At 50.3% G+C, this 14,744-nt stretch overlaps 1 protein-coding gene across 1 annotated transcript in view; it reads right to left on the minus strand.

The window, feature by feature from the left end:
• The window catches only part of EPAS1 (endothelial PAS domain protein 1), an 82,986-nt gene that overhangs the window by 25,005 nt on the left and 43,237 nt on the right, over positions 1 to 14,744 (minus strand). The window contains exons 2-4 of the mRNA XM_027620870.2: positions 11,601 to 11,791; positions 3,176 to 3,327; positions 2,676 to 2,760 (exon numbers count right to left, since the gene is read on the minus strand). Coding sequence (XP_027476671.2) covers positions 2,676 to 2,760; positions 3,176 to 3,327; positions 11,601 to 11,791 — 428 coding nt within the window. The remainder of the gene's footprint in view (positions 1 to 2,675; positions 2,761 to 3,175; positions 3,328 to 11,600; positions 11,792 to 14,744) is intronic.

The following is a 14,744-nucleotide window of genomic DNA, read 5'->3' on the forward strand; positions in this document are numbered from 1 at the left end:
GTCCAAGCCGAAATTCTGCCTCCACCACCACCATCTCCAGCCTGGACCTGTCCAGGTACACTCAGGCCCCCTGGCCAGCACCACAGAACAAACCAGAGCCTTGTTTTCAAATAGTCACACCCCTCCATAAACCTCTAGAGGGCCAAGATTTATTTGATGGATGTATCCCCGGAAAGCTGTGTCAAATGAATTTTGACATCTCTGAATCTATCTTAAACATCCCTAGAGGAGAGCTTGCTAAATAAGAGCATGAAAGTGAGAAAGTGAATCTTTTTTTTAAAGAAAGAACATTCATCCATCGTGATTATTTATAAAACCATCTCTCCAAAACTTAATGATGTTCCTTCCGATTTTAATTTTCACAGGTGGGGTTTACAAATCCTGAGATATTCTTGTATCCTAGGGTCTGGATCTACCCTGAGGACTAGTTCGGGTGCTGGGAGTAAGTGGGCTGGTGAGACTTGTTTGTGGCTATGGCATGGGTTACTATTGTGGCCTAACTTGCTAACCTCTGGATTCTCCCCATTCTGCCATTTGATTAGTCTTCCTAAACATAGCTCCAGTCAGATTACCCCACCCATGCTCAAAACCTTTTCAAAAGCTCCCCTCTGTCTACAGGATAAAGTTCGAGGCCCTCCACCCGGCCTTCAAAGCCTTCCACAATCTGCCTCATGGTTTTATCTTCCTCTCAGTGTTCACACTAACCCTTTGCTTCCAGATCATGAGTCCACTCAGGCCGGCGCCTTCAATGAGAATTGGCTGATTCATAGAGTTTGATCTCGAGTCCTTGACACATGGACCAAGAGACCTAACGTTCTACTCAGATAAATGGAATAGAATCATGCTATGAATCATGGTACTTGAGAGCTGGAAGGTCCTAGACTTTGCCTGGTCCAATACCATTCATCTAAAAGGAGAGCTTCTGAGGAACAGGGCAATGCAGTGACCTTGTTCAGGTCTCACGGTCGGACTGAAACTAGGTCAGTGGCTGAACTCAGACTGAGAACCGAAGGGCCGAAGAGTTTCTGGAGTAGAGAAGAAGAGCCTTTTTGATTTTCGCAGGCTTCAAGCACATGCTTTAGAAAGAGATTCAGAAAGTCTGACAGCCCCTGCCTCATGGAAGCAGACAAGATTTCTTAGCAGCACAGAGAAGACACTGAACAGCCCAGTGGAGTGCTCTCCAGCCTGTGTGCTCTAGGGGCCAGGTGGCCTGAGGCCTCGAGGTGGGAGAGCAGAGGGCCTGGGTGAGAGCTCCAGGCAGGGAGGGGGTTGTACTGCTGCTCTTTGTGGGCTCAGTCTGTCACAAGGGTGGAAGCAGCCTGCGGAGCACCTGTTTCTGCAGCGTGTGCGCTAACAAAAGCCCAACCTCGCAGGCTTGGTGCCACAGCCTTGGTCAGTCAGGCCGGACAAGCACACACCCCATGGTAGTGACAGGTGAGAGATGTTAAAGGGGAGGGACAGACATGGGCACAATCTGCCCAGAACAGTGCTGGAATTTCTGATTCAGAAGGGACCGTGAAAGTCACTGAGCCCCACTTCCACTTGCTCAAAGCTTCAGTCCTCTTGACAATATCCTCATCTGTGCCTTTGCCTGAAGGTCCCCAGTGGCAAGAGACGGAAGCAGAAGCTCCAACAGTCATTGCAAAGTGCTTTCTGCTTATGTGGGCCCTCCCATCCACGGGCATCTGCTGGATACCCCCACAGGTAGGGTATAGTATATGAGATCTTCTCAGTCTCTTCTCCATCAAAAACTACCTGTTGTGGGTCTTATTACCAGGGGACCAGATTCATTCTTTGGCTCCCAGGGTATCTAGGCTCCAAAGGTGGCCCCAATGAGTCACGCGTGCCTCCTGATATTCGTGGCCTTGTGTACTTCCCTCCCACCCTGAGCAGGGGCTCGCTTATAACTCCCTCTAACAACAGAAAGGGGCAGAGTGATGCTGGGCCAGTCTCAGGACTCGGCCTTCAGAAAGTCTGGCAGCTTCTACTTTTGCACTTCGGGAGCCCTGAGTGGATGTGTCAGAGGTCTGGAGAGGGAGGGGCTCTGGGACTCCATGGCGTGAGAGAGAGACCCAGCCCTGCCAGCAGCTGAGTCCCAGCCTCCAGCTACCGGCCGCAAGGTCCCAGAGGTGTGGGGGAGCCGTCCTGGTCATTCCACTTAGTATGGCCCCCAGACAACGGAAGCCCAGCTGATACCACATGGAGCAAAAGAACAGCCCACAGAACCCACAGAATCATGATGGGTAATAAAATGATCATTTAAGCCACCATGTTTTGGGTGGTATGTTACACAATGACAGACAAGAGCAATAGGTTTTGTGAACATGTGGGGACAGAGGAGTGTACTGATTTGGGTGGTGCCATTTGGCAGAGACCTGGCCTCTCAGGCAGTGAGACCTGCTGGAGACAGTGTCCTAACCCAGAGGACTGCCCTCCTAGCATGGCATCAGGCACCATGAAGGGCCAGCTGGAGACAGTTCTGAGGACAAGTCCCTCCAGTGCCCTCCATCTATGCCACAAGCTCTACTGGATCTTTTATGGATGCCATTTTTTTTTTTTTTTCTGGATCATGCTGACCCTGATCCATCAACCCTACATTTGTAGACAAAGGGAATGCAGATCCCCTCCCAGGGGGGTGTAAGAAGGAAGGAAACACACAGCGAAGAATACTTTACCACTTTTGAGACTCAGGTTCTCACGAATCTCCTCATGGTCACAGGGATGAGTGAAGTCAAAGATACTGTGTCCTGTTAGCTCCACCTGTTTAAAAAACAAGGTTGGGCTTAATTATTCGTACTGTCGAAGAAGTCTCCAAGAGGCAGCTGAGCCACCTTGCAGGTCGGGAGACAGAGAGCAGACTGAAGTAGGTCTTTTTGTCCCAATCCAGTGCTGTCCACAGACGTGCGGACATAACAAAGGACTGCCATTGATGACAGAGACTTGATTTCCAAGGGTTCATCGGTTAATCTAGTCAGCAGAGCTGTCCACCGGCAATGCCTACCCCAACACCAGGGGCTGGGACTGTGTTCCTGAGGCTTGTAACCTGAGGTCAGAGAGGAGCGGGGTGGGCACAAGCAGGGAGAGGTCAGGAGGAACGCGATCAGAACCCTCCACTCATTTCTACCCCCAAATGGAAACATTTTCCTTTTCTGAAAGAGCCAGCGGAGGATGTCACCTGTGTGAGTCCCATGAACTTGCTGATGTTTTCTGACAGAAAGATCATGTCGCCATCTTGGGTCACCACGGCAATGAAACCCTCCAACGCTTTTAGGTACAAGTTGTCCATCTGTTGGTTAGCCTCAGCTTCAGACTCATTTTCAGAGCAAACTGGAAAGAGAGGGGGGTCGGATGGCTTACATGAATGTGGTACTAAGACAGATGTGACTGGCATGGACAAACATCTGCCAGGGATGCCTCAAAGGCATTATGTGGACTTTTCCAGAAGTGCACACTGCCAACAATCTAAGTGTCTAGCACATGCCCAAGCAGTGGGTATCTGATAAGCACCACTACACAGAGGACACCCTGACAGGGCTTTGTAGGTCGTGAGGCTGTCGTGGCAGCGTATTATTGGGCTTAGGGGTAACGGCGGCAGGTGTCATGGATGTGACAGAAGTCACAGTGGTATAAGGAACCACAGCCTTCCCCACTAATGTACATTGAGCAATGACTGCACATCAGGTACTGCACTGAACATACTATATAATCTCTACAATGCCTGTGGGGTAGGTACTATTCTTTGTCTCGTCTTATAAGACGAGGCTCCGAGAGCGGCAGTCGGTCATTTGTCAGAGGCTGTAAAGACTGGTTAGCAGGCTCAGGCAGCTGAATCCCACAGATACACTCCTAACCATTTATGGACTATGGAGTCAAAGAGACACAGGTTCTATTCCCCTTATTAGGCTATGACTTTGGCTAATGACCTCTCTGAACATCAGTTTCCTCATCAGCCCAATGCAAATAATAATTTCTATCTTTTTGAGTCGTAAGGATTAAATAAGTATTTAAAATGCCCAAAACACCACCAATCACTGTGATTTTTCTTCCCTTCTGTTCCCTCCAGGATACTGTCGCTGCCCTAAAGTTGCTCAAGGCCTAGAGAGGGGATGTGTAGCACACAGAGATGCAAATCTAAGTAAAAACTCAGGGGCAACAGAGCTGGGTGACCAAAGAGGAGTGTAGACAGTAAGTGCTCATGGGATCACTTTGAGGTGGTCAAAGACAACTGTTCCACAAAAGGGCATTTGAAGAGGCTCATGAAAAAAAGGCACTCACTCTGTAAAGCCAAAGAACTTCGTGGGCCAGGTTGGGTTGGACAGACACTGGGCAAACATGGAGGTGGTAGAGCCTGGAGCAAGCTCCCTCCCCGGGGACTAAGAAGATACCCGTCTGGCCAAAGAGGAGGCTCCATTTCCCAGACTTAGTAACTGGGCTGCCAAGGTGGGTGCAGCATCCTGGAGCAGGGGCATCTTAGAGCACTGCTTTGGGGAGGATCACCTGGCAAAGGCACGTCTCTCTGCAAAGGTTTGCAGAGAGACAATGAAGACCAGAGGGGCAAGAACCGCACGAGGAGGCCATTGCACTCATGGCAGGCTGGAGAAGCAGCTGCTAGGGGCAACCTGGGGAGGCACCCACTCCCCGGCCAACCGCTGTGAGTAACCCTAACCTTTCAAGTACACTCCTGCTAGCTGCAACACAGCAAACAAAACGTAGGCTCCGCTCTTGTCCCAAACAAAGTTCTCAGGCCCCAGGCTCTTGGCTGTTGTCCCCAGGCTACAGACTTCATTTCAGCCCTGCTTTTCCTACCGTATTATTTAACTCCAAATATACCTTTACTTAACAAAAATTTGCCTTCATCCAGTACAAACATCACGCCAAGTAGACCTCATTTAATTTATAAAACAAGGGGATCAGAGAGTAGTTTGTCCCTTATAAAAGTTAATATTTACTTAACTAAAAGGCATCTTCCAACTTGAGACTGTTCTAGGGAATGTAAAATGTAATTCGATTTCTGGGCCACTTGGCAAGGCAGGCAGGGATACTATGAAATCAGGTCCAAGGGCCTCTCTGCGAGGGCACTGGGTTTATTTGGTTCTCTTTTCCCTTGAGCCCCTAAATTTAAGCTCTGGGCTATATGCTGTTACTGCTCGAGAAGAACAAATCCAAATTAGGAGAGGTTTCTACCAAGGGGCTTCAGTGGCAGCACTGGGGACCAGCCACCTTCCGGACACAAGATCAGCAAATGTGCCAGAGAACAGAAGAACAGAGCAGGCCCATCTGGGAATGGGCTTTTGCCTTTAGAGCCAAGAGTCGGGCTACAGGGAGTAGTGTCCTGGTGACTTCCCTTTGGTTTTGCTAAAGTGGTGGAACAAAGGAGGGAAATTCTTTCCTCTTCACACCCTAGCTAGCTTCTGGGAAGGGAGACCATCTGGGGATGGCCTTCTACCACACACATACCCACACTTGATCCCTGCTTAGGGTTTCTGCCAACTAACTAGTCAGCTGAACAGGGGATGACTAGCCCAAGTTCTAGGTGGGGGCGTGGCCACTGCCAATGCTGGTGCTCCAGCTAACACGGCCATATCTGAACAGGGGCTTTAGGAGAGATGGTGATGGAACTCAGTGCTTTCACAGTTGAGCGTGTACCAGCATCCCCTGCAGGGCTTGCTAAAGCAAGGATTTCAGGGCCTGGGGCTACTACATAACTTGTGGGCCCCAGTGGGGAAATGTGGGGCCTCTTGTTGAAAAAATTTAACCAAGTCCAGGGCCCCTCTGAGCATGGAGCCCTGTGGGACTGCAGAGGTCACACACTCATGAAGATGGCCTTGGATGAGCCCTTCCCCAGAGTCCCTGATTCAGTAGGTCTCAGGTGGGGGCCGAGAATCTGCTTCTCTAACAAGTTCCCAGATGATGTGGACGCTGCTAGGACCACAGGTTGAGGATCACTGCCATAACTCAAGGCCCGAGGAGTGACCCTTAGTGCTGGGGAAACCCAACTGTTTTGGCAGGTGGTGACCTATTTTGGGGATGGGTGAGGAGAGGTTTCCAGCACCATTAAATCACACCAGAGACGTGACCACCTTCTCTAGACAGCAAAGGCCAGCCCTGTGAGTTCTGGCCTAGTGAGAAGATTTTTTTTCTCTTCAACTTCTTTGATCTCAGTGGCAACACTGACATCAAAATCTGGTGTAATCCCAAGACAACCCTATTTGGGTTAACTAGGCCCAGAGGAAATAGTTCTGCTTAAAATTTCCTGTTTTTAACAGTTCCAACCCAGCCAAACTGGTTTCCATCCGTGCCCAGTACACTTGCTTCCAGGAGGTGGTGAATTGGCAAGAGCAGCCGGCCAGCCCGGCCTCTGGGAGGAAGGGAGAGGGACGCTCAGGGACCACGAATGGAAACAGAACATCTTGGAACTGAAGTCACAATGGCTGGAGGACCAGGAAGCCAGCGGGCCGGCCCCAAGGGACCCCGGGGACAACCTGGCCTCTTTCCTCTGTGGAACTATTTGCTCCTGCAGCACCTGCTTTTCCTCCTGGGGGATTCTGAAAGAACCTGGCCGGCTCACGGTCAGCTTGGGGTTTGAGGGTGAAGCCTGCAGGGCTGGAGGCAGACCCTCACCCTAGGGGCCAGGGGCACATGCCTGTCGCCCTCTGCTGAAGACTGCTCCGCGTCCTCTCCTGCTCTTTCTTGGGAGTGTCAGATCTTCCCTACGGCATCGGCAATCTCCGACTCAGTGTCAGGCACGTAGAAGACTCACCTAGTCACTACGCTGTTACTATACCCCTATTTTATGTGTCTGCCCTATGCTGGGCACAAGGCAGGAAATCAGTCAGGCCATCTGTCAACAAGGGTCCCTGTGTATTCAGTCCTGTCCTAGGGATAATAATCAGGGATACGGAAGGGTGTAAGAGCCATCTTTGCACTCAAGCAATCTACAGACTGGTGGGGAAGACGAAGATAGACCACCATAAGACCATAAGGTTACACAACAATCCAGAAGAAACCCTTGGTGCCAAACAAAGAGGAGCCCACAGTAGGTGCTCGAGAAGCCCCCCCATGGGGTCTCTAAATCGCCATGGGCTCTAGGTCTCAGTTACTTGCTTTCCCAGGACCCTTCAGGGTCTGACCCCTCTGAAGAGGGATCGGAATCAGAGGTGCTGTGCTAAGACCGAGCGTGCTCAGCCTGAGGAGCACAACAAGATTCTTTAATGCTAAAAATAGCCCCAGTAAACAGGCTTTGATGACGACTCCCCACAGCCAGGATATGCGCGGGCTGAGGTTTCGGAGCACTTTTTCCGGAGCACCGCTCATTTCCTTCAGGCAGCACCACCCATGTGGGGCGGGACCCCGTGGGCAGCAGGAGCCGGGCATCTGGGGTGAGCAGGCAGGGTGGCGGGGTGGCAGGGGAGATGCTACGGACCAGGTCTCTGAGACCAGACTGTGAGAAGGCCCTGCCGGTCAGGATCGGTCTTTATTCCAGCAGAGGGTCATCGTCCCTCTTTGTTTCCCCCTCTGACAAGTTCTTTGACCATTCTTAAAACCATGCTGATGTGATCTTCCTGGTTCAGACACCACTTAGGTATCATTACAGAGGCTTTCTTTTTGAAACCAATTCCTCACTCCAGCTTTCCCAGGCCCATAGACCCTCTGCGACCATTACCTGGTGGTAGGCTTGGGCGACCCTCCCATCTTTGGCAGAAGGCACTGTGTTTTACCTGATCTTGCTGGCCTCCCGGAGGGCCTGGAAAGTCCACCATTAGAGACTCATTCCTTTGTTCTTTACATAACTTATTATCCTGTCTTACCTCTGGCATACCCTTTATAAGACATAGCACAGGGCTGGGGTCAGCAGACACCTGCTGATTGACCAGACTTTTTTAAGTTAAGGGAGTGATCTGAACAAGGTCATTATCTCTGGAAGAGATTGTACATTAGCTGCTTTCAGTCGTTAACATCCTGGCATGAATTGGCTTCTCAGCTCCTCTCCAAAAAGGACCGAAAAAGGCCTTGATTTGGAAGGTGAGTGGGGCAAAGCATGAATGAATCGATTCATTCATGCCAATGCATCAATAATAAACCTGACATTTCTCTTTCGAAACCTTGCTATACAATGACCTCTAGCAATCGTGTAAAATCAATTTGATTTCACCACATCTGAGTGTGGGGAAGCCAAAAATCAATTTTGTAGTGAAAAACAAATTTTTACATATTTACTGCTGTCTAATGCCCTCTGAATGCAGAAAGTGAGCCTCATTTGGTCATGGTTTGTGGCACTCATCTTGAAAGAGGATTTAAGACAATCAAGCGGTATTTCCACTGATGTTCCCGTCAGAGTGTGTTCTGTTCTCTGCCCAGCGTGGAAGCTAATATCATAAAGCTATTGTTTCAGTTTGCTTCCTGTGATACGAATCTCAATCGGCTGCCCCGACTCCCAGCCTGAATTTCTCAGTGCTGAGATTTCCTCTCCAACATTCCCACACAGAACAGCCTACTGTGAAAATCAAAGGGAAGCGTGTTACTAAGTAAAGAAGAAACTTTTCTAAAGCAAAACCTGGTCTTTTTTAGCCTTTTGAACTCTGAGGTATGCAACCAGCTATTTCCTATTTTAAAGTGAGCCAACCCTGGTGCTCACCTTTGTTAGAAATGCTTCAGTGATGAATCTGTGGTTTGTTTTGACTTGGAAAAACTTGGCTACTCTGCATTTTGATAGGCACTGCTGACCAGTGGGTAAGAAGACAGTATGAGTGTGGGTTTCCACTGGGTTCCCGCTGACATCATTTCTCCAGAAGCCTATACTTAGTATAAATCAATTTGCTTGTTCATCATAACTTTTATTTTTAAGCTATCACTTATGGAGAGCCTCAGATGTGGCAGACAAGAGGATAAGGGTTTTTCTAGCCACTTCTCCCCATCCTCAAATAGCACAGCAAGGCAAGTACTGGGATTGCCCTTGTGCAGATGAGAAAGTAAAACTCAAAGGTGGTGGAGAGATTCTCGCAAACTTGTAAAGAAGGCTGTGCAACTGAGGTTCCAGTGGGGGTCTATCTGCCCACAAGTCCTGAATTCCTTTCCACGGAATCCACGTTTTGAAAGAGCAAAATGTGATTTAAGAGAGAAAGAAAAAAAAAAACAAAACGACCCCATCTCACATGTAATTCCTGAAAATGATTTCCACGATTGGTCTAAAGAATGTGCGGCAGGACTGGAAGAGAAGGCAGAGAACGGGGGCCTTGAAAAGCCATCCACTTCCTACTCCTCCCCTGGATGATGCTGGTTTTATGAGAACGGCTCCGTCAAGGACACCAGGACCAGATGGCCAAATGTAGACACTTATCCTTTTCTGTCATTTCACTCCGGGACAGAGAGGACCAGAGCGGACATGCTGAGGCTCTGGTCAGTCTGGGGCCAAGCCCAGCCAGAGGGCAGGCAGTTGGTGCCCACGACTTGCAACAGCTCCCAAGTAGGGGTGTGTTGCTGTCTCGCTGTAGTCCTATCTCCTGGGGTGGGGCTGGCATGCGGGGGGCTCACGCCGGCACACAGGAAAGGCAGCCGCGCTCCGGGGACCCAGCCTCTGATTCACGGCCCTCTCCAAGCCAACTTCTGAACCACTGAGAAGGATAATTATGTGGGGGAGAGCATGGAAATCAACACCGTACACCAAAAGAAAGGATAGAGACAACTCACGGACTGTGTGTGAGAACCATCTCTGCACCCCACTGCTCTGGGCTGGCCCCCAGGTGCCTCTGCTCAACTTTGATTCTCTTGTCAAGGAAGCAGCCCTCTCTGCCCCCCACACTGAGCCCTCGTCAACGTCTTTGCCTGACCAGGTCTGCGGAATGCTCCTACCCTCCCATTCCCCGCTTTCTCACAAGTGCAGATTTGAGAGGACTTGCATTCCAGGTGCACATTCACCACGTGCGAGGTGTGCGGCTTTGAGCCACCTTAACATTTTTGTACCTCACTTCTCATCATTCTCCAATGTTCTGCAAGTCCAAATTCAATCAGAGAGGCGTCCCGGGATGCATAAATTACTCCTTTTGGGGTCTCTGTTGGTGGAGGAACGGGCCTTGGGCTGGAAGGAAGCAATGATTCACCCAAAGGCATTCATGTCTAAGAGTAGAATTTCAAGTATCACCACAGGGAAGTTGAAGAGATGCTTCTGAGCGTGGGGAAAGGGTCTCTTGTCTGTCCTCCACTGCAGACTCTTGGTATATGTAAAGATGATTCCAACACTACCAGACACTGCCCTCACCTGTCCAGAAAGAGAAGCCTCTTGAAAGAAAGAGGAACACATGTGCCCTCTGATGGTGTCTCCAGGCCACTGTTCCTTCAGTCGCATCTATGACAAAGCCGCCGTTCCTTGGCATGGTTTCTTTTAAAGTATTTACGGAGTGTGTCTTTGCCCTTGGTTCTCCCCCTCCTGCCTGCTCTGTTCTGAGACTCTAGATGTGCAGTACAGGATTAGCCCGCCGACCCTTGGACCCACTGAGTGGTCATCCTATTTTCTGAAAGTCTTTCTTTCCCCATATCCTTCCTGTGCTCCAGGGCCCAGAATAGCACACGCTGGTCCGGCCTCCCCGCCTCGCGCTGGAGTCCCTCTGCTCTGGGTTTCTTTCCCAGAATAGCCATTCATAACAGGATGGCAGAGTCAACCAGCTCCAAGGCACCAGGCTCACTCAGGAAAACTGAAAACCAACCACAAAAGAACCTTCCCCCTCCCTGCCTGCCTCCCTCGGGCTCCCCGACTGGGGCGCCGCAACCTGCAGCGTCTCCACCACGTGGGAGAGGCACTACCTGCCAGTTTCCTTATGAAACCGACAGACCAGACGGGACTGTCACATAGGATCTGAAACTGGAAAACTCCCCAGGCTGCCTCTTTCTGGTCGGGATGAACAGGAAATGGTTTTCTGAAGACTGTGAACTCGAAGGGGGAAAAAAAAGTTTTGTGAACTTGAGAGTCGCCGTGATACCAGGGACAGTGAGAATTAGCTGGTTCTGTGGGGAGGCTGTTATCCGCCAAGGACTCTGCAGAGTGAAGGAATGTGGCCGGGTCAGGTGCGGTGCAGACTTCGCCTCCTCTCGTTCTCACAGATGCCCTGTGCGGTAAGTGCTTTTAACCCCTTCTTACAGGTGAGGACACCAAGAGTAGAGACACCACATGATTTGTCTGGCATGTTGGCTAGTGAGAGGGGAAAGAGCGCACGGGCACACGGCTGCCCTTCTGGAGAAGGTAGCTGGAAGATAAGCACGAAAGTGCTTCCTAAAGATACGCTCTGGAGTGGAGTGTGGGTCTGGCGGCAGGCCGGCCAAGTGGGAAGCTGGCGAAAGCGTTTCCTGCTCCCCGGGCCCTTGCTGCCCTCCTCAGCTTCTGGGTGCCCATGCGCTCCCTTGGTCCCACTCCTGCTTGGCGCCCCGTGGCCGTATTCACTGTAAGGGTCACTGCCGGAAAGGAGGGGTTCAGAGCGAAGGAACGGAGCCCCAGTGGTGGCCTCTGTGTGGGCGGAGGTTCAGCAGAGGCCTTCCCAGGGGCCTCCCCGCTCCCGCACGACGGGGGAGCTTCCGTCGGCACCAGCTCGGGGGGAGGCTGCCAGGCTCACCTGAGGACAGGAGCTTGTGTGTGCGCAGGAAGCTGATGGCCAGCCGCATGATGGAGGCTTTGTCCAGGTGGGAGCTCACGCTGTGCGGCAGGGGCAGCTCATGGGCCAGCTCGTAGAAGACCTCCGTCTCTTTGCTCCTCCGGCACCTGGCAGCATCCCGGGACTTCTCCTTCCTCCTCTCCGAGCTACTCCTGAATTCAGAGAGGAGAGGTTAGTTTCTGAAATGTCACTGTCATCCTCTCACGCCCCTGGTCAAGACCTCCCCCCGGGCCCCAAACTGTGGTACAGCCAGACCCTCCCGCTGAGCGGATGCGGCTCATACCGGGTCGTCCGAGCACACGAGGCCTCTGCCATACGTCGGCAGCCCCGCGTTCGTGTGTGTTCGTGCTTCTAACTGCCTCCCTCCTCTCGCACACCTGTGTCGCCCACACCAGGGCTTCGAGCACAGACTTGCCGACTCATCACCTGGCAATACCCGCGACTTCGTCCTGGGTTATCTGAGCATTGGGACGAGGACCCCGGGATGGCGAGGGAAGCGTGAGGAGGCTGGAGCCACGGGCGCAGGTGGCTGTGTCAAAGGCCCTGGAGAACACGCTGAAAAACTGCTTTGAGGCCCTCTTTCTGGAGAAAACGCACTTAGAAAACATGAAGCCCACGACTGGACCTCAGATCCCATTTTGTATCAGAGAGTGATCTCCACGGTAAAAATTGGAAATGCCATTAGAGCCCAAGCCCAAGAAGAAACAGCCAGCCAGACATCTGTCAGCCTGGTGTCCCAGAGCACACAGCTGTTAAAGGGTTAAAAAGGAGTGAGCACGAACACGTTTTCTCTCTCACTCTGTCAGCATAGGTTAGCAGCCTGTCTCACGCTCACTTTCCTGTTCTTTGCAGGACACAAGGACACACACCCAAACCTGCCTCTTGCAGGAAATCTTAAAGAAATCCTAAATCTTCTCATAAGATTAAGTTAAGTCCTAACAGGCAAATTCAAAAGCCAGCCTTCCTGGATTGAAATTCTAACTTCTCCGCTTGCCAGCTCTGTACACATCGACTGTTTAAACCGCTCAGACTCTATTTTCTCATCTGTATAATGGTAATAAAGTAATCATCCCATGGAGTTATTGTGAGGATTGGATATGATAACTTATGTAAAATCTTTACCACAGGTTTATCCCAACTGTAGGCAATCCATGTTAGCTAATACTAGTAACAAATCTGTCCCTGAAAAAAAATGATCATGGGAGTAAAAATGTTACAAGAGCATGGTATAACCTATTTTCATAGGACTATAGGTATTCTGCATAATACTTCTTATAGATTACATAGGAAAAAGTCTAGAAATAGAGTAAAATAAAAATATTATTCTCATAGCTATATATAGTGTTTACTGTATTCCCGGAGCTGTTTTAAGTACTACCACATTAGGTTCCTGAAACTCTCACAACTGCCCTTGAAGTAGTATTATTTTATCTCTAATTTACAGATGAGGAAAACAGATGCACAGAGACGAGGTAATTCACCTGCAGCCCTCGGGCAGGTATGCGGGGAAGCGGCTTTACAAAAACCAGGCAGGTGGGTTCCAGAATCTAGGCTTTCTATCCATTAGTGAGGCTAGGGGGGATTATTATTATTTTTTTAGTACTTGTCTATATTTTCTTATGTTTCTATAAATAACCTGTATTTCTTGTTTAATAAACAAGTTTTTTTTAAAAAAAAGTATTTTTCAATAAACTTTCCAATGCAGTTCGTGGTTCTCAAGACCTCCTCCAACCAGCTCCGGCTCGCTCCCTCTGTCCTCCCTCTTGAGATTTCCAAAGCCAGCCAAGGCTTCTCCTTCTGTTTGGTTTTGCAGCCTATTATCTGGCCAGAGATCGGTATTTTGGGATTCACGGAATGTTGACATGCCTCTCAAACCCCTCAAGATTTGGGCAGAGGCACTGTTTCACTTTACAACATGCTTCATTGAAAAAAAAACAAAACAGAGCATCCAGCTCCCTGGATGGATTACGCATCATATATTCAGACTGTGGGAAGAATATCCAGCGGCTGTTGATGGGCAGGGAGAACCTCCAGAAAAATAGTGAAATGGGTGAAACTGTTTTTTCCTGTCCCCTCTGCCTTTGCTGTTTCCTTTCCCGAACTCCTGTTTCCTCCGCTCCCCCCACGTCCATTCTCTGAACCCTCGCCCCCCTACCTGTACCCCACCATCTGCGCTGAGAGCCAGCCCTTAGGACTGGCTTGCTCCCACACCCCAGCTTGAACAGTAGTTTGTACAGGAGTCCCTCCCATTTGCATGTGAGTCTTGACCTCTGACCTTGGAGCAAAAGCAACTGTTCAAGGCTTGCAGATGTCCTGGCACAGGGAAGGAGGCTGGGAGGGGACAGGACACCAAAACCATACACTTCACATCTGTCTGTCGTGAGAGCAGGTAAGGGAGAGCCAGCGTCTTCAAGGTGCTGGATTCCATTCTCTAGCACCAACCTGTGCTCCCCGACAAAAGCATCACCAACACATGACCAGTCATTAGGACATCCAGAGAAGTGATCCTGGGCAGAAGGGATCCCCAGCACAGGCTGCGACATGAATACCAATGTCTGCAGGCACACAGTTTCCCTTTGCTACTGCCCCTTCCTTGGGGTGCAAGAACAGACAAGGCAGAGAGGAAGAGCCGGGGGGTGGAAAGGCAGCCTGGAGTCGATGCTCTCTGTCTGGCAATGGCATTCGAGACCTGGGTCCTACCATGTTCCCTCGACCACACACTTTATTCATACCTACTTTTGTGCTTCAACACCGCACCAAGGACCTGACATATATGACATTATAACCCTAATGACAATATGGCAGGTACTGAGGGCACAGTTTACACATGTGGAAACAGAGGCTCAGACGTGAAGTGTAACTTGCCCAAGGTCACAAAGTCAATGCCTGCTTGCCTTGGAGAGCATGCAGTCAGTGAGCAGACACTTAGAAGTTCTGAGACACATGGGTGCTCCGTGTCTAATTCCATCTTCACGACCTGCATGGTGAGATGGGCAAGACACTCATTGCTCTTGCCCCCATTTCACAGATCTGGAAACTGAGGCCAGACCAGGCTAAGTTACTCACCTAGGGCAATCCAGCTAATCAGTGACAGAGCGAGGGCTA

Source organism: Zalophus californianus, chromosome 8, assembly GCF_009762305.2.
Source record: "Zalophus californianus isolate mZalCal1 chromosome 8, mZalCal1.pri.v2, whole genome shotgun sequence".
Taxonomy (NCBI): domain Eukaryota; kingdom Metazoa; phylum Chordata; class Mammalia; order Carnivora; family Otariidae; genus Zalophus; species Zalophus californianus.